This window comes from Triticum dicoccoides, chromosome 3A (genome assembly GCF_002162155.2).
Source record: "Triticum dicoccoides isolate Atlit2015 ecotype Zavitan chromosome 3A, WEW_v2.0, whole genome shotgun sequence".
NCBI classification, from domain to species: domain Eukaryota; kingdom Viridiplantae; phylum Streptophyta; class Magnoliopsida; order Poales; family Poaceae; genus Triticum; species Triticum dicoccoides.
In genome coordinates, this window is record NC_041384.1 from 717133416 (window position 1) to 717154543 (window position 21128).

The 21128-nt window shown below is 42.4% G+C and overlaps 1 protein-coding gene and 1 pseudogene across 1 annotated transcript; both read right to left on the reverse strand.

The window, feature by feature from the left end:
• Positions 1–1934: 1934 nt before the first annotated feature.
• LOC119273086 (probable ubiquitin-like-specific protease 2B) lies at positions 1935–4103 on the reverse strand. Its single transcript, XM_037554379.1, has 8 exons — positions 4082–4103; positions 3378–3564; positions 3119–3286; positions 2901–3035; positions 2443–2524; positions 2232–2330; positions 2035–2105; positions 1935–1962 (listed from the first exon to the last, which is right to left on the reverse strand). The coding sequence occupies exons 1-8, from the start codon at positions 4101–4103 to the stop codon at positions 1935–1937; spliced, it is 792 nt and encodes a 263-aa protein (XP_037410276.1).
• Positions 4104–5272: 1169 nt separating this feature from the next.
• On the reverse strand, positions 5273–6239 carry LOC119273087 (annotated as a pseudogene).
• Positions 6240–21128: the final 14889 nt, after the last annotated feature.

A 21128-nucleotide genomic window follows, 5' to 3' on the forward strand; every position in this document is an offset into this window, starting at 1 on the left:
TCTTGCTAATTGATCCTATGCGGGGCTGGATTAATGCACTGCAACCAGAACTTTAATCATGCAGGATTCAGAGGTGAGACTTTGAAGAAGCAACTTTGGGCTATTGCAAGATCTGCCAACCGCCCCAAGTGGACATAAAACTGTGATAACATGTGGGTAGATTGTCTGGATGCTTACTACTAGCTTGAGAAACATGATATTCACACATGGATCCAAAACATTTTTCAATAAATTCCCTAAATGTTATACGTTGCTAAACAATCTGCCTGAGGTTTCAACAAGTATGACAAGCTCTGCAACTTATCATACCAGCTATCACACTTTATAACTACTCTCACTGATATAGCATAGACATGATAGGTTCTCGCACTTATCCACTATCGGTCATACCAACTATGCCCAGAACCCTAACTCTTGGCATGCGGCTACATCTTAGACGCAAGGGAGCTGGCTGTTCTTAGCATGTTGGAAAGTATATTCCACAAGATTATGCAAAAACATGAAATCAAGCTAAGGGAATCAGTAGAAGCACCTGCTTGGCAAGGAAAAAATCAACCTAAAAATTCTAAAGAATCTAGAAAAGAACATTAAGTATTCAGCAAACCTTGTAGAGCACTCTACACACAAAGGACAGTTCCATGTTTTGTCCAACGAGATGACTTTATGTCATTGATATTCCGAAAAAGTGACAGAGCCTGAGGATCATCGCAAACCAGGACGGGACTGTGCACGCGTACAAGCTTTGCATCACGGACTTGGAGGTGCCCAAAAAACTCTAGCTCAACACGCTTCAGCATAGACGTGGAGGCGTCTTTCAAGTCTAGGATATTTTTGCGGACATCAAGCTATGGACGATGGAACCGACTATCTGCTATACCACGATTTCCCCCCCTCTATTTCGAGTATTGATTATACCATATATAGCATCAGCTAGCTAGAGATGCTCTAAGCCAAGAACTCGAATGCTGGATGTGCATGCTCCAGCACCGATCGACGGCTAGTGGCGCTCCACAAATAAAACCGTGTCGGCACAGTTCTGGCAAGGTAAGCAAATCACACTCTACCTGGCATCAACACACTGGCGAACGGATGTTTTTGCCACAGACACATATGAATGGGATGGTAGCATCTCCAATCTTGAGTAAGTTTGCTGCTGAGCTTTTCCCCTTTTTATTAGGGGACGTTTCCTGCTGAGCTAGTACTGCACTCCGGTGGATTCCACACCGACGTACGTACCGGAGCCATGGAGATGCTGAGTAAGCAAAAGGCATTTCAATTCCAAGGTCTCAACTCAATCCTTTACGCATCATGCATGATGCCGATCCACCATCGCTCCTACCCAGCTACCTGCATGCTACAGATCGACTGTGCTGTGACCACGGTCTACTCTTTTCTTAATTACCCAAACAAAAAGTGATATTTCTACTGAAACCATCATAACATACTGCTAATTAATTTCTGGTTACTGAAACCAACCCGATGCATATGCGTGAAAATAACAGTAATGGTGCACATTATTCATCCAGAACGGGAAGCATCTAGACAGAACAAATGCCCCAAGAGAAATTATCTGGACAAGAATTACCCCTGGTAATAATTATTCAAAAGGACAGTTATACTCGATCACATGTGATCCAAATAATATAAGTTGGTAATGCTGAACTGCAAAATAAATATATCAAATGCAAATGGTATCTTAGATTTTATTGAACGACTGGAAACGTTTCTAGATTCGGTATGAAGAACTATGGGCCGACTACCACTGAAGCTTCTTCTTGACTGTTACCTGGGTAAGTAAGAGAGAAAAGCATGGACAATTAACATAAGATAGCGAGCATTATAGAATATAAAATGATGTTATCATATGCACCAATCTCCCATTACCCAATAACAAGTATGTGTACAGTTTACTTGATTCAATCTTGCCATATGACCTACTCTGTAATAGTGGCATCCTGTTTCCTGCAGAGAAGTATAGGGGAAATAAGACCACAGTTTAACAAACAAGAAATAAAGACGGTCGGATGAGCATACTCTTGGTATAAAAGAATAGCCTTGCGGATGTCCTCCAGGTTCTGTAGTACCTCTGGGTCGAACAATGCACCCTTAGAACAGGGTCATCACATAAATCAACAAATTAGTAAAACAATTTGCGTAAAGAAACAAATTGGAAAAAGACTTTGCAAGGCACAAATAAGAATATTTTGTAAAGCTTCAAATCCGTGACGCACCAGCTGGCTCAAATCTTCTCCCAGTTTTTCGATTTTGAGAAAACAGTATATAAAATACAGAACATATATACCACAATCATTTCCACTTTGCCGTGGAACCTGTAATTATATAAGAACCATAAACAAAAATCATAATATTAAGAAAAACCAATTTAGAGGATAATTCAGCAAAATATAAAAATAGACAGAGTTCCAGATGTAAACTTCACACCTCAGGAAACTCAAGCTGGACTTGATTTGTGAACTGCCCTATCTCTTCCCGCTCTTCTGTTTTTAAAATATCAATAATGAAGCTGCCACGCAAGCAATAATGGTTTGATAAATATAAGAGATTCAGAATAAGGTTGCCATTTATGGGCTATATATAGATCATGTAAATGTATGAACAAACCAATTATGTGAACATAAATTGTGGCGTCGGTTTGCTTTTGACGTCCATTCCATGCAAAGTCTAAGTACAATGCACCATGTGGTATATATAATTTTGGACATACAAACACCATGGTAGGATACTATTATGGATAATAATCTAAAACAATACATTATTGTTTTGATATCTTGACTCGCGGACAGCATGCTATAGGGAAATACGTAAACATGTTATCAGGTATATCATCATGTTCATATTTTTTTGGATGCTTAGAGATGGAGGAACTAAATGGGTCAAACCTGTAGATGACGGATGGCAACCTCTTTGGTTGTGTTGTTCTAAGTGAATCCAACAGTAGCATGCGTGGCCCCTTTGGAGTACCCAAGTAGTTAGTCTCGCCAAAATTACACAACACAAGGAGGCTCCAATGTCCCCTACATTTAGTCAAGGAAGTGAATATTCAGTATCATGCCAATAAAATAAGTGATTGTGCAAGATAAGAAAGCGAGCAACATACCAATAAACAATGGGGACAAATACATATCTTCTTGTGAATATTTTCTTAGCTTTTACCCATTTAAGGACTTTTGATTTATGTTTCCCAATGATGTACATATCAAACCACAACGAATCCAGGTACGCATAGTCACTCTTCTTTTCCGGATGTATGCCCATCCAAAGATCCCTACATAAACAGTTGTAGTAACAAATTATACAATAATATACTAATAAAAGTAAATTGGAAATTAATAATCTAAGAAAAAGGCAGGACATACTCCATGTACAATTCAAAAATTTCATCACCAAGCATCCCTTTACTTGTTTTGTCCCTCACGTTATATGTACTACGATTTGAAATTTTTGGGGGAGGGAGGTGATCTTGAAAGGTGGAATTTGCTTCTCCGCCTTTACTCTTATGGGGGTATTTGTCTTGGCACTCTAGACATGGAAAAATAGAAATGACTGAGAGATAATGACACACACATACATAACAGGTCAAAACACATGCGCTTAAAATTCATTTCTCTTTAAGTTTTTCATACTCGGTGTAGGAAATCATCTAGATAAGTCACATATAGGGGTGAGCACAATACTAAAATAATATACAACCACTACTAGGGAAAAGGCTACTAGCAGCGCGGGTAAAATGGCTACTAGCAGCGCGGGTACCTGCGCTACTAGTATCGCGCTACAGCTAATAGTTAGTAGTAGCGCGTTTCCACCCACGCTACTACTATTATGAACCCACGCTACTACTAATGAAATAGTAGTAGCACGTCTATAATACCAACGCTACTAGTATCCTAAATACCAGTAGCGTGCAAATTTGTCCCCACGCCACTACTAACGAATTAGGAATTAAAAAAAATAAAATCGACAAATTCCATTTTATGCATACAGTTCAAGAAAACACAATAGTGATGGAAATGTCGTTATTCCTGATTATACTATTACACTGTTGCCGTATCTACTATCATACAGTTCCTCATTCTAACATCCATGGACCACATCTGTTGCATCCAAATGGAAGAAACAAATAAAATCATCACCATATATATATATACAGCCACCATACACTACAGGCATGACATAAGACGGCAGATTAGAAGAAGCAAGCATCATACATATGCCGCCGCCTTCTTCGGCATGCTCTTGGCTCTGATGGGGCCTGCCTTCCAGTTGGCCTGGTGCTTGCCAAAGTTGCTCGCTCATCACTGCACCAACCAAACAGAGAACAAAGCTCAGTTTCCAACAAACAGAGAAGGAACCGATCTGCATCAGTGATGCTTGCAAATGAATCTGCATGTCTCAGTTTTGACATGCCAAACAATGAATGATGCAGATTCATTTGTCTGTGCGTACAAGTGCAAAGTCAAGTTTGCTGAGTTACTAGTGTCACCTACTATCTATGTTTTTCATACAGGCATGTTGATATCCATAAAGAAGGTGTGCTGTAGTACCTACAGTGGGCTCTTCCCAGGATGGATTGGATTCTTAATAGGAACAGTATTAGGAACTAGCTCACAGCTGAGAGATAGAGAGAGAGAGATCGACCTTTGGCGGGGAGTCGTGGTGGTAGGAGTAGATGACCGAACCGTCGAGGCTGATGTTGATGTACCCCACGGAGCGCTACTGCTGCATCCAAATCGAACAAAAAAATTATACACTGTCGGTGATGATCCAACTTTAGGAAGTAAGGCACATGATACACCTACAGCAGTAAAATTAACCGACTGAATCAAGTCAAGTTGCGTGTGTTGTTTCTACTGTGTCCAACTCCAAATCTACATTAGGAACTGATCAGGATTGGTGATGCTTAGAAATGGATGAATCTGCACGTCTCAGTTTTGGCATGCCAAACAAAGACTGATGCATATATTCATTCGTCTGAACGTACGAGTGCAAAGTCAAGTCTGCTGCAATTACTAGTGGCTCTCCCTAATCAGAATGGATTGGGTTCCTATGCCTAATCAGCTTGGCATTTCCGCAAGTGTCAAATTTTCCTACTGTCTCCAATCATAGGAAAATATCAAACTTTTCTCCTCTCATCTCGTCTCTGAAGAAAGGTTCAGTTTTATTGACTTGTCCTCTCTAATGTTTCTGTAGCAAGCAAATTTGATGACCCATGAGCGAAGCAAAAGGAAGAGGGGAGTGAGTACCTTGGCTCGACAACTGCGCGACGGAGCTGCATCTCCACGGCCTTCGGTGCCGGTGCCGATGCCGTGGTTGTGGGGGTGGATCCAGAGCTTGCTTGCTTGGACAGGGAGCAGAGGAAGGGCGGCATCCTCCCGAGAGAGAGAGAGAGAGAGCCTGAAGACAATACTAGCTAGTGACAAGCATGTTTCGTCGATTCTGTCGCGCTTCAGTCTCCTCTCATCATAGGGCAACCTGAAGCCGACGCAGCAGAAGCAGAAGTAGCAGGCGCAGACAAGAAGTTTGCGAGGAAGTTGCCACGCTCGTAGAAGAACTCTGCCTTCTCCACCTTGGTGTCTTCATCGACCTATATATCATCACAGGGTTGCAGGTCACTTATCTTTGAACAAAACCAATAATACACCATTATTACTGTCAAATGAACTTACGTGGAAGACACAGACGTCGAAGAACACAACGCGGCGGCTGTGCGGAGGGTGGCCCTTGAACGGGCCCTCCATGTAGCCCCAGCCGGAACTTGAAGACACCCATGGGCGGGCCGCTGTACACGTCCAACACCTTGATGGCGAAGCCCCGGGGGAACGCCGTGAGGAACGTGGTCGTGGCCGACTACAGCGACTCTGCGTCCGGGTCGTATATGCGGTGCTCCAGCGGCAGCGTGGTCGCTAGGAACGCGTTGTAGCCGCCCATGGCCATCACCCCCTCACTCCTGGTCTCCCTCCTCACCTGTTGGGTCGCGCCATGGCCGGTGTTGGCGCAGGCTAGAGAAGGGCGGATCTGGGCGCCTGCTCTCCCTCCTCTGCTGCTCCATGGGGGACGGGGGAGGCGAGGTCGCGGAAGAAGGGCGACTGGAGCGTCGTGCGGCCGCGGGAGGAGGAGGAGGGGATCTGGATGGGAGGTGGATTTTTTTTAGACGGGGGTGGGTGGAGTGGGAGTGTGGGACGATGGTTGGTGGGGTGGGATGGATCGGCCGGGGTGGACATGCTTAGTAGTAGCGTGGGGTCTTACCTGCGCTACTACTACTTATTTAGTAGTAGCGTCAGTTTTATACCCCTCGCTACTACTATGGCCTATCCCGGAGACATTGTTGGAGACCATTTAGTAGCAGCGCAGGTTTATACCCCTCGCTACTACTATCAACTTATTAGTAGCGCGGTTTTTATACCCCTCGCTACTACTAATTAGCAGTAGCGTCCATTTTTAAACCGCGCCACTGATAAATTTCTGTGTATAAGGTTTTCCCTAGTAGTGAACATGTAGCAAACTAGCAATAGCACAACTAACAACATGTTCTCACCTTGGTTGTTGTGGCGCGGCATGGTGGTTCCTGGGATGAAAAGTTTACCTCCCATGATTGCTTTCTCTATCTCTAGTTCCGCATGGAGACTTTCTACTTCTTCCTGCAATACCATATGCTTGTATCGTAGTTCACAACTCTTCTCGGCCACCGCCGCTGGCGAACACTGTTCGAGCGGCCAGACGGGCTCGTTTGAATGCGGTATTGGGCTGTGGGCCTGAGCTGGATATGGTTTTGGATGTGGCGACGGTCATGGGTTCTCATGGTGCGGGCGAGGCCCAACCAGAGGCCCAAGCCTAGCGCAGCCCAGAGCGGACGTACGTGCATGTATCACCGCCGACAGTCCATCCTACGATTGTGTCTAGGGCTTCGAGTCCGGGATTTCCTTCGTTGGGCACTGGACGGGCGAGGAGGATCTCATCCGCCGGCGGCATGGCAGGTCGCGGCCAGCCACCCTCCAAGCGAGGGCCACCTATCGCCGCTGCCGCCTCGGTTTGTGGCGGAGCTGGTCGCGGCGCTCTGCCGACCGGTATTACCACTACAAGAAATATGTCAACTAGTGACCTTCTGTCAGTGACCCTGGAAAAATTGGTCATAGATCTATGACCATTTGAGACCAATTGGTCAAAAGCTGTTCGGGGGGCTCCAAACCCTAAACCATTGCGACCATTTTGGTCAGAAAGGTCATAATTTCCTTACACGAAATGGTCATAAAGCAAACAACGCTAGTCCGTTGCCTTATTTCTAGTTGTTAACGACCAATATAGATGGCCACAGCCTTGTAAATTCTGGTGGGTTGCGATGACTAGGCGCCATCTCATCAGTTTTGCCTATGTGTCATGTCTATGTGTCAATTTTTTCCCTAGGTTGTGAAGCAACATATATTGCTGTTATTCCAAAAATTCCCAAAAAATTCTCATAAATTTTTTGGATCATATCTTCATCAAATATGTCAAAAACCTCCCTTGCCTAGTTCAAAAATAATTCAACAATATTCATTTTCCTATTCTGTTCAAAGCAGCACTTTGTGAAGGAAGTACCACTTTGGCATGTCAAAATAGTATCCATTTTCTACAGTGCTTTCCAATACCCGAATAACCATCATCCACCAAATGGCAGCTCAATCCATTCATTATTTTGAGCCCAGCTTCAACATTCGTATTTATGTCCAGTGTGGTACTTTGCAAAGCAAGTACCATCTAGGCTCCTCCTTTTGAGATAAAAATTTGTGAAGATGGTCTTCTTAGCAACTGATCATCCTCAGCCAAAACTCACGCCCATTAGCCATTTACATTTCCTGTACCGCTAATCAAACACTTGGCTGCTAATTCATGTTTGAGCATCGATCGGTCTCCTCATGAGAATCTTATGTTGTAATTTTCTTCCTATCACCTACCTGGGGAGTGCCCAACCCACCAGACATGCCTAGGCCGCCCATAACACATGGCAACGCCACGGTCACGCTGTGACCACGCGGCGGGCATGCGAGTTTACGCGGTCTAGAGTTGGGGCCCTCGGCCACCGCCCAAACCTCAACATATCGCCACCAAACCATGTATTTATGATTAAATAGGTACTTATGTAAATAGAAATGATTTTTGTAAAAAGTAAATAGCAAACTATGAGGCAGCTGCAGTTCAAATTTGACCCGCTTCCAACTGAATCAGCAGAAATTTTTCTTTTTCATGAGAGGTGGATCAAAACTTTTTACACCCAACCATTTTGTCAATTGTGCATTAAATATGTCCTAGTATTTTAGAAAAATGATTTGGTCCAATTTTGCAACAATTATTTGGGAGGTCCTTCACAAAAAAACCTCCTTTTGGGCACTCGAAAAATGGAAAATGGTTTTTTCATCCAAAGAAAATGAAAACTTCCTTAGGCAACATTGTTTGACATTCCAAAATGCATCCTTGTGCACAATATGAGATCATTTGAACAAACTATGTCATGAATGTGGCCATAAGATTGATCATTTGGCTTGAAAGCCATTGATCTCCATACGTGATAGCTCGTTTCTGAGAACACTTTTTTAAAATAATTGCCGTATTACAAGTTTGTTATTTTTCCTGGGAACTTGGCCACATATAATGACACAATGCGATGGTTTCCCAATTTTTTGATTTTTTTTGAATTTTTTATGCCCGTTTCAAAATGCGGTCAAAACGACGGGAATGACCGTTCCTAGCTAGTGGTTGAATCTTGGAATTTTTTGGCGTTTCTCTGATTAAATAGATACTTACGTACCTAGAAATGATTTTTGTAAAAAATAAATAGCAAACTACAAGGCAACTATAGTTCAAATTTGACCCGCTTCCAACTAAATCGGCGGAAATTTGTCTTTTTCACGAGAGGTGGCTCAAAACTTTTTACACCCAACCATTTGGTCAATTGTGCACTAAATATGTCCTAGTATTTTAGAAAAATGATTTGGTCCAATTTTGCAACAATTATTTGGATGGTCCTTCACAAAAAAACCTCCTTTTGGGCACTCGAAAAATGGAAAATGGTTTTTTCATCCAAAGAAAATGAAAACTTCCTTAGGCAACATTATTTGCTATTCCAATATGCACCCTTGTGCACAATATGAGATCATTTGAACAAACTATGCCATGAATGTGGCCATAAGATTGATCATTTGGCTTGAAAGCCATTGATCCCCATACGTGATAGCTCGTTTCTAAGAACACTTTTTTTAAAATAATTGCCGTATTACAAGTTTGTTATTTTCCCTGGGAACTTGGCCACATATAATGACACAATGCGAAGGTTTCCCAATTTTTTGATTTTTTTGAATTTTTTATGCCCGTTTCAAAATGCGGTCAAAACGACGGGAATGACCGTTCCTAGCTAGTGGTTGAATCTTGAATTTTTTTTGATGTTTCTCTGATTAAATAGATACTTACGTACCTAGAAACGATTTTTGGAAAAAATAAAGAGCAAACTACAAGGCAGCTATAAATTTGACCCGCTTCCAACTAAATCGGAGGAAATTTGTCTTTTTCACGAGCGGTGGCTCAAAACTTTTTACACCCAACCATTTGGTGAATTGTGCATTAAATATGTCCTAGTATTTTAGAAAAATGATTTGGTCCAATTTTGCAACAATTATTTGGGAGGTCCTTCACAAAAAACCTCCTTTTGGGCACTCGAAAAATGGAAAATGGTTTTTTCGTCCAAAGAAAATGAAAACTTCCTTAGGCAACATTATTTGCCATTCCAATATGCACCCTTGTGCACAATATGAGATCATTTGAATAAACTATGCCATGAATGTGGCCATAAGATTGATCATTTGGCTTGAAAGCAATTGATCTCCATATGTGATAGCTCGTTTCTAAGAACACTTTTTTAAAATAATTGTCATATTACAAGTTTGTTATTTTTCTTGGGAACTTAGCCACATATAATGACACAACGCGAAGGTTTCCCAAGTTTTTGATTTTTTTTGAATTTTTTATGCACGTTTCAAAATGCGGTCAAAACGCAGGAATGACCGTTCCTAGCTAGTGGTTGAATCTTGGAATTTTTTTGGTGTTTCTCTAATTAAATAGATACTTACGTACCTAGAAATGATTTTTGGAAAAAATAAAGAGCAAACTACAAGGCAACTATAGTTCAAATTTGACCCGCTTCCAGCTATAGTTCAAATTTTATAAACATGATTTGTTCCAATTTTGCAACAAATATATGGTAGGTTCTTCACAAAAAAACTCATTTCGGGCACTAAAAATATGGAAAATGAAATATCTGTGCAAAGAAAATGAAAACTCCTTAGTGAACATTGTTTGGAATTCCAAGATGCACCCTTGTGCAAAATATGAGATCATTTTTTTTTAATTTTTCATGTGAAAATATAGAAGAAAAACAAAAGAATGCTCAGGTAGATTCTTTTTTGAAACATAACTTGTCTTTTTGATGAGAGGTGGATCGAAAACATTTTACATGTTAAGATTTGGTCAACTGTACAGAAAATGATGTCTTATAGTTTTGGAAATGGTGTGGTGCCATTTTGAAACAAATATTTGGTAGATTCTTCTCAAAAAATGAATTTTTTCACTCTGAAAATAGAAACTATTTTTTTCCTAAAAACTCATTTCTCATAACACTTTTTAAAGATATTTTTCTTATTCCAATTCCAAGTTTGTTAGTTTTCCTAAAAACTAGGTCAGATTTGCTGACACAATGAGAATGTTTTTGTTTTTTTGAATTTCTCATATCATAAAACTGTTTATATGATTCAACACCTTATTTTTAGTCAATTACGAGCAATTTAGATGGTCATAACGTGTACTGGGTTCTGATTGGTCCATAGGCATGTCACGCGGATCACGCCTCCAATGCCGTCGGATGCTCCCGGATCCGACGGTAGCCCTTTCTCCCTCACCCCATCTTTGTCTCAAACAAAAAACTCCCTCACCCTCTCACCCCATGAAGCCCGGCCCATAGCCCCGCACGCGAACCCTAGCACTATCCCTTGCAGCCGCCTCCCACCGCCGCTCTAGATCCAGATCCGCCTCCCTCTCCGCTGGCTGCCTCCCTTTCCGCTCGCCGCCGGTCTGCACCCTCCCCTTCCCTCCCTCTCCCCTACCTTTGCCGCCCATCTTCGCCGCCGCGCATCCACAGGAGCAACACGAGCAGCGCGCCATGGGGCGGGACCGCCAACTTCTTCTCATCACCGCTCGCCGCGGAATGGAAATAAGGGGCCGGCTATCGCCGCGCGCTGTTCCTGCGGGTAGTCGCTGCGGGGGTCGGCTGTGTGCTCCTCCCGCCCGTGGAGGATGACGAGGACGAGGACGCGGAGGTCGGCGAGGGGGGAGGCGGTGGAGGGGTGCGCCCACTCTGGTATGAGCTCACTCATGTGTGATCCCGGGCGCCGCAGGGCCAGCGACAAGTCCGTGAAGGAGAAGTGCAAGATCGTCAATGGAGATGACCTGATCTGGTCCATGGGCACGCTCGCCTTCGAGGACTACGTCGAGCCCCTCAAGCTGCACCTCAAGCTCTATCGGGAGGTAGTAATATTCATTCATTCCCCTCTTCTCTCTCTATTATCCATGTTGTGCTACGCATGTGCTGCCTGAGAGGAATTCTGAATTTGTGTGAGAGGAAGGCTGGGTGGGTACAGTATTGGTGTTGAGGAATTCTGAATTTCGCCTAGGGGCATTGTATTTGCGATGTTTAGCTGCAGTGATATGGTTCCTAGGCTCCTGATAGACAGGCAAGAGGATGCCTCTGATTCCGTATGACCATTCAAAACAAGAAAAAGGAAACTGATCTGTGCCCACTCCTGTTGTTGGAATGTTTCTGTTGTATGTTAACTGAAAAATGTTTGTTTCTTGCATATAGTTGTGAAGCCCAATGGCTATCATAAAAAATGATATGTGCTTACTTATGTTGCTGGATTTCTATTATATGCTATAACTAAGAAAGGGATGGTAAATCTATAGATTTAAGTATTGTATATGCTAGAATATTAGCCATGCAAACATATGCTAGCTAGTGATTTTTCAGACATAATACTAGTGATTTTTCTTTCTTTCTTTCTTTCTTTCACATGCTAGCTAGCAATGGCCAGAAATACTACTGTTTTCAGTTGACAGACTCAAATAATGCAGCATGCATTGTCCTTTTCCCTGCACTAATAATGCAGTATGAGACGTGTGACCACTGACCACATCATGTAATTGTTGCATATATACAGAGTGGTCCTTTTTGATCTGCAAATGGTAGTAACTGTTGCCTGCCACCACAGCATGTAATGAGCAACAGTCACACATAAATTCAGACAAATGCATCCATTGCATTGAGGTTAACTTATACTCCCTCCGTCCCATAATATAAGAGTGTTTTTGACACTAGTGTAGTGTAAAAAACGCTTTTATATTATGGGACAGAGGGAGTAGTTTGCAATCAGTTTGGTTTGGTTGTTTATGAGCTGTGTTGTGTTGTACTGCTCATGGCTGTGATGTTTATTATACCGTGTTAAAGATACACTATTCATGTATCTTGAACTTGGAAGTTATTGATGTGAGCTTTTTTGCACAAAGTGTTCAGAGCTAACACACGAATAATCTTGCAAGTCCTGAAATTTCTATGGGAGTATGTCTTAATGTCTTGTGTTTCTGTTCATTCATGTGAACTTTTAAGTCTCATTGCTGAATGTAAAACCACCATTTGTCTTTCTTTTGCTCATATTTTGTATGCTTTCTTATGTTTTCTTATTCCTATTACCAGGATGATCTGAGTCACTCAGAAGAAGTGGAGAGTAGAAGGAGGGCACAAGAAGCTTTGTTTCTCATTGATGTTATGTGTGATAACTTAAAACTTGTGCTTCTCATCCAATATTTGTAGAACTATGTTGCTGTGCGCTTGTGCACTTGTTGGATCCTTTTGTTGTGCACTTGCACATATATAGCTATTTTTCTGTGCACTTTTAGAATCATTTTGCGGTGCACTTGTTGGGCCTTGAACCTTGGTGTATGGAGGAGTCATTGGATGATGCATTGTATTTCATGTGATGTGATGTGTTACTGAAATGAAATATAGAGTTTATCTGCAATATTGTATTTTGTTGTACTTGCTTTTTAATGGGCCTATCTTGATATTGAAGGAAATATGCCCTAGAGGCAATAATAAAGTTATTATTTATTTCCTTATATCATGATAAATGTTTATTATTCATGCTAGAATTGTATTAACCGGAAACATAATACATGTGTGAATACATAGACAAACAGAGTGTCACTGGTATGCCTCTACTTGACTAGCTCATTAATCAAAGATGGTTATGTTTCCTAACCATGGACAAAGAGTTGTCATTTGATTAACGGGATCACATCATTAGTTGAATGATCTGATTGACATGACCCATTCCTTTAGCTTAGCACCCGATCGTTTAGTATGTTGCTATTGCTTTCTTCATGACTTATACATGTTCCTATGACTATGAGATTATGCAACTCCCGTTTGCCGGAGGAACACTTTGTGTGCTACCAAACGTCACAACGTAAATGGGTGATTATAAAGGTACTCTACAGGTGTCTCCAAAGGTACATGCTGGGTTGGCGTATTTCGAGATTAGGATTTGTCACTCCGATTATCGGAGAGGTATCTCTGGGCCCTCTCGGTAATGCACATCACATAAGCCTTGCAAGCATTGCAACTAATGAGTTATTTGCGAGATGATGTATTACGGAACGAGTAAAGAGACTTGCCGGTAATGAGATTGAACTAGGTATTGAGATACCGACGATCGAATCTCGGGCGAGTAACATACCGATGACAAAGGGAACAACGTATGTTGTTATGCGGTCTGACCGATAAAGATCTTCGTAGAATATGTAGGAGCCAATATGAGCATCCAGGTTCCGCTATTGGTTATTGATCGGAGACGTGTCTCGGTCATGTCTACATTATTCTCGAACCCGTAGGGTCCGCATGCTTAAGGTTTCGATGACAGTTATATTATGAGTTTATGAGTTTTGATGTACCGAAGTTAGTTCAGAGTCCCGGATGTGATCACGGACATGACGAGGAGTCTCTAAATGGTCGAGACATAAAGATTGATATATTGGACGGCTATATTCGGACACTGGAAGTGTTTCGGGGAAGTTTCGGATAAAACCGGAGCACCGGGGGGTTACCGGAACCCGGGGTTAATGGGCCTCATGGGCCTAAAGTGGAGAAGAGGAGGGGCTGCCAGGGCAGGCCGCGCGCCCCCTCTCCCCCTAGTCCGAATTGGACAAGGAGGGAGGGGCGGCGCCCCCCTCTCCTCTCTCCCTTCCTTCCCCCTCTCCTAATTAGACAAGGAAAGGGAGGGGAGTCCTACTCCCGGTAGGAGTAGGACTCCTCCTGCGCGCCTCCTCCTAGGGCCAGCCGCACCCCCCTTGGATCCTTTATATACGGAGGCAAGACGCACACCATGGACACAAGTTGATCCACGTGATCATATTCTTAGCCGTGTGTGGTGCCCCCTTCCACCATAGTCCTCGATAATATTGTAGTGGTGCTTAGGCGAAGCCCTGCGACAGTAGAACATCAAGATCATCACCACGCCGTCGTGCTGATGGAACTCTTCCCCGACACTTTGCTGGATCGGAGTCCGGGGATCGTCATCGAGCTGAACGTGTGCTAGAACTCGGAGGTGCCGTAGTTTCGGTGCTTGATCGGTCGGGCCGTGGAGACGTACGACTACATCAACTAAGTTAATGCTTCTGTTGTCGATCTACAAGGGTACGTAGATCACACTCTCCCCCTCTCGTTGCTATGCATCACCATGATCTTGCGTGTGCGTAGGAATTTTTTTGAAATTACTACGAAACCCAACAGTGGCATCCGAGCCTAGGTTTTATATGTTGATGTTATATGCACGAGTAGAACACAAGTGAGTTGTGGGCGATATAAGTCATACTGCTTACCAGCATGTCATACTTTGGTTCGGTGGTATTATTGGACGAAGCGGCCCGGACCGACATTACACGTACACTTACGCGAGACCGGTTCTCCCGACGTGCTTTGCACATAGGTGGCTTGCGGGTGACAGTTTCTCCAACTTTAGTTGAACCGAGTGTGGCTACGCCCGGTCCTTGTGAAGGTTAAAACAGCACCAACTTGACAAACTATCGTTGTGGTTTTGATGCGTAGGTAAGATTGGTTCTTGCTTAAGCCTGTAGCAGCCACGTAAAACTTGCAACAACAAAGTAGAGGACGTCTAACTTGTTTTTGCAGGGCATGTTGTGATGTGATATGGTCAAGACATGATGCTAAATTTTATTGTATGAGATGATCATGTTTTGTAACCGAGTTATCGGCAACTGGCAGGAGCCATATGGTTGTCGCTTTATTGTATGCAATGCAATCGCGTTGTAATGCTTTACTTTATCACTAAGCGGTAGCGATAGTCGTGGAAGCATAAGATTGGCGAGACGACAACGATGCTACGATGGAGATCAAGGTGTCGCGCCGGTGACGATTGTGATCACGACGGTGCTTAGAAGATGGAGATCACAAGCACAAGATGATGATGGCCATATCATATCACTTATATTGATTGCATGTGATGTTTATCTTTTATGCATCTTATCTTGCTTTGATTGACGGTAGCATTATAAGATGATCTGTCACTAATTATCAAGAAGTGTTCTCCCTGAGTATGCACCGTTGCGAAAGTTCTTCGTGCCGAGACACCACGTGATGATCGGGTGTGATAGGCTCTACATTCAAATACAACGGGTGCAAAACAGTTGCACACGCGGAATACTCAGGTTATACTTGACGAGCCAAGCATATACAGATATGGCCTCAGAACACGGAGACCGAAAGGTCGAGCGTGAATCACATAGTAGATATGATCAACATAGTGATGTTCACCAATGAAACTACTCCATCTCACGTGATGATCGGACATGGTTTAGTTGATTTGGATCACGTAATCACTTAGAGGATTAGAGGGATGTCTATCTAAGTGGGAGTTCTTTAAGTAAATTATTTGAACCTAAATTTATCATGAAACTTAGTACCTGATAGTATCTTGCTTGTTGATGCTTGATTGTAGATAGATGGCCCGTGCTGTTGTTCCATTGAATTTTAATGCGTTCCTTGAGAAAGCAAAGTTGAAAGATGATGGTAGCAATTACACGGACTGGGTCCGTAACTTGAGGATTATCCTCATTGCTGCATAGAAGAATTACGTTCTGGAAGCACCGCTGGGTGTCAGGCCTGCTGCTGGAGCAACACCAGATGTTATGAACGTCTGGCAGAGCAAAGCTGATGACTACTCGATAGTTCAGTGTGCCATGCTTTACGGCTTAGAATCGGGACTTCAACGACGTTTTGAACATCATGGAGCATATGAGATGTTCCAGGAGTTGAAGTTAATATTTCAAGCAAATGCCCGGATTGAGAGATATGAAGTCTCCAATAAGTTCTATAGCTGCAAGATGGAGGAGAACAGTTCTGTCAGTGAGCATATACTCAAAATGTCTGGGTATAATAATCACTTGATTCAATTGGGAGTTAATCTTCCAGATGATTGCGTCATTAACAGAATTCTCCAATCACTGCCACCAAGCTACAAGAGCTTCATGATGAACTATAATATGCAAGGGATGAATAAGACTATTCCCGAGCTCTTCGCAATGCTGAAAGCTGCGGAGGTAGAAATCAAGAAGGAGCATCAAGTGTTGATGGTCAACAAGACCACTAGTTTCAAGAAAAAGGGCAAAGGGAAGAAGAAGGGGAACTTCAAAAAGAACAGCAAGCAAGTTGCTACTCAAGAGAAGAAACCCAAACCTGGACCTAAGCCTGAAACTGAGTGCTTCTACTGCAAGCAGACTGGTCACTGGAAGCGGAACTGCCCCATGTATTTGGCGGATAAGAAGGATGGCAAGGTGAACAAAGGTATATGTGATATACATGTTATTGATGTGTACCTTACTAATGCTCGCAGTAGCACCTGGGTATTTGATACTGGTTCTGTTGCTAATATTTGCAACTCGAAACAGGGACTACGGATTAAGCGAAGATTGGCTAAGGACGAGGTGACGATGCGCGTGGGAAACGATTCCAAAGTTGATGTGATCGCAGTCGGCACGCTACCTCTACATCTACCTTCGGGATTAATATTAGACCTAAATAATTGTTATTTGGTGCCAGCGTTAAGCATGAACATTATATCTGGATCTTGTTTGATGCGAGACGGTTATTCATTTAAATATGAGAATAATGGTTGTTCTATTTATATGAGTAATATCTTTTATGGTCATGCACCCTTAAAGAGTGGTCTATTTTTATTGAATCTCGATAGTAGTGACACACATATTCATAGTGTTGAAGACAAAAGGTGCAGAGTTGATAATGATAGTGCAACTTATTTGTGGTACTGCCGTTTAGGTCATATCGGTGTAAAGCGCATGAAGAAACTCCATACTGATGGACTTTTGGAACCACTTGATTATGAATCACTTGGTACTTGCGAACCGTGCCTCATGGGCAAGATGACTAAAACACCGTTCTCTGGTACTATGGAGAGAGCAACAGATTTGTTGGAAATCATACATACAGATGTATGCGGTCCGATGAATATTGAGGCTCATGGCGGATATCGTTATTTTCTTACCTTCACAGATGACTTAAGCAGATATGGGTACATCTACTTAATGAAACATAAGTCTGAAACGTTTGAAAAGTTCAAAGAATTTCAGAGTGAAGTTGAAAATCATCGTAACAAGAAAATAAAGTTTCTACGATCTGATCGTGGAGGAGAATATTTGAGTTATGAGCTTGGTGTACATTTGAAACAATACGGAATAGTTTCGCAACTCACGCCACCCGGAACACCACAGCGTAATGGTGTGTCCGAACGTCGTAATCGTACTTTACTAGATATGGTGCGATCTATGATGTCTCTTACTGATTTACCGCTATCGTTTTGGGGTTATGCTTTGGAGACGGCTGCATTCACGTTAAATAGGGCACCATCAAAATCCATTGAGACGACGCCTTATGAACTATGGTTTGGCAAGAAACCAAAGTTGTCGTTTCTGAAAGTTTGGGGCTGCAATGCTTATGTGAAAAAGCATCAACCTGATAAGCTCGAACCCAAATCGAAGAAATGTGTCTTCATAGGATATCCAAAGGAGACAATTGGATACACCTTCTATCACAGATCCGAAGGCAAGACTTTTGTTGCTAAGTTCGGAAACTTTCTGGAGAAGGAGTTTCTCTCGAAAGAAGTGAGTGGGAGGAAAGTAGAACTTGACGAGGTAACTGTACCTGCTCCCTTATTGGAAAGTAGTGCATCACAGAAAACTGTTTCTGTGACACCTACACCAGTTAGTGAGGAAGCTAATGATGATGATCATGAAACTTCAAAACAAGATACTACTGAACCTCGTAGATCAACCAAAGTGAGATCCGCGCCAGAGTGGTACGGTAATCCTGTTCTGGAAGTCATGCTACTAGATCATGATGAACCTACAAACTATGAAGAAGCGATGGTGAGCCCAGATTCCGCAAAATGGCTTGAAGCCATGAAATCTGAGATGGGATCCATGTATGAGAACAAAGTATGGACTTTGGTTGACTTGCCCGATGATCGGCAAGCAATTGAGAATAAATGGATCTTCAAGAAGAAGACTGACGCTGACGGTAATATTACTGTCTACAAAGCTCGACTTGTCGCAAAAGGTTTTCGGCAAGTTCAAGGGATTGACTACAATGAGACCTTCTCACCCGTAGCGATGCTTAAGTCTATCCGAATCATGTTAGCAATTGCCGCATTTTATGATTATGAAATTTGGCAGATGGATGTCAAAACTGCATTCCTGAATGGATTTCTGGAAGAAGAGTTGTATATGATGCAACCAGAAGGTTTTGTCGATCCAAAGGGAGCTAACAAAGTATGCAAGCTCCAGCGATCCATTTATGAACTGGTGCAAGCCTCTCGGAGTTGGAATAAACGCTTTGATAGTGTGATCAAAGCATTTGGTTTTATACAGACTTTTGGAGAAGCCTGTATTTACAAGAAAGTGAGTGGGAGCTCTGTAACAATTCTGATATTATATGTGGATGACATATTACTAATTGGAAATGATATAGAATTTCTGGATAGCATAAAGGGATACTTGAATAAGAGTTTTTCGATGAAAGACCTCGGTGAAGCTGCTTACATATTAGGCATTAAGATCTATAAAGATAGATCAAGACGCTTAATTGGACTTTCACAAAGCACATACCTTGACAAAGTTTTGAAGAAGTTCAAAATGGATCAAGCAAAGAAAGGGTTCTTGCCTGTGTTACAAGGTGTGAAGTTGAGTAAGACTCAATGCCCGACCACTGCAAAAGATAGAGACAAAATGAAAGATGTTCCCTATGCTTCAGCCATAGGCTCTATCATGTATGCAATGCTGTATACCAGACCTGATGTGTGCCTTGCTATAAGTATTGCAGGGAGGTACCAAAGTGATCCAGGAGTGGATCACTAGACAGCGGTCAAGAACATCCTGAAATACCTGAAAAGGACTAAGGATGTGTTTCTCATATATGGAGGTGACAAAGAGCTCATCGTAAAAGGTTACGTTGATGCAAGCTTTGACACTGATCCGGACGATTCTAAATTGCAAACCGGATACGTGTTTACATTAAACGGTGGAGCTGTCAGTTGGTGCAGTTCTAAACAAAGCATTGTGGCGGGATCTACATGTGAAGCAGAGTACATAGCTGCTTCGGAAGCAGCAAATGAAGGAGTCTGGATGAAGGAGTTCATATCCGATCTAGGTGTCATACCTAGTGCATCGGGTCCAATGAAAATCTTTTGTGACAATACTGGTGCAATTGCCTTGGCAAAGGAATCCAGATTTCACAAGAGAACCAAGCACATCAAGAGACGCTTCAATTCCATCCGGGATCTAGTCCAGGTGGGAGACATAGATATTTGCAAGATACATACGGATCTGAATGTTGCAGACCCGTTGACTAAGCCTCTTCCATGAGCAAAACATGATCAGCACCAAGGCTCCATGGGTGTTAGAATCATTACTGTGTAATCTAGATTATTGACTCTAGTGAAAGTGGGAGACTGAAGGAAATATGACCTAGAGGCAATAATAAAGTTATTATTTATTTCCTTATATCATGATAAATGTTTATTATTCATGCTAGAATTGTATTAACCGGAAACATAATACATGTGTGAATACATAGACAAACAGAGTGTCACTAGTATGCCTCTACTTGACTAGCTCATTAATCAAAGATGGTTATGTTTCCTAACCATGGACAAAGAGTTGTCATTTGATTAACGGGATCACATCATTAGTTGAATGATCTGATTGACATGACCCATTCCATTAGCTTAGCACCCGATCGTTTAGTATGTTGCTATTGCTTTCTTCATGACTTATACATGTTCCTATGACTATGAGATTATGCAACTCCCATTTGCCGGAGGAACACTTTGTGTGCTACCAAACGTCACAACGTAAATGGGTGATTATAAAGGTACTCTAGAGGTGTCTCCAAAGGTACATGTTGGGTTGGCGTATTTCGAGATTAGGACTTGTCACTCCGATTGTCGGAGAGGTATCTCTGGGCCCTCTCGGTAATGCACATCACATAAGCCTTGCAAGCATTGCAACTAATGAATTAGTTGCAAGATGATGTATTACGGAACGAGTAAAGAGACTTGCCGGTAACGAGATTGAACTAGGTATTGAGATACCGACGATCGAATCTCGGGCAAGTAACATACCGATGACAAAGGGAACAACGTATGTTGTTATGCGGTCTGACCGATAAACATCTTCGTAGAATATGTAGGAGCCAATATGAGCATCCAGGTTCCGCTATTGGTTATTGACCGGAGACGTGTCTCGGTCATGTCTACATTATTCTCGAACCTGTAGGGTCCGCATGCTTAAGGTCTCGATGACAGTTATATTATGAGTTTATGAGTTTTGATGTACCGAAGTTAGTTCGGAGTACCGGATGTGATCACGGACATGACGAGGAGTCTCGAAATGGTCGAGACATAAAGATTGATATATTGGACGGCTATATTCGGACACCGGAAGTGTTC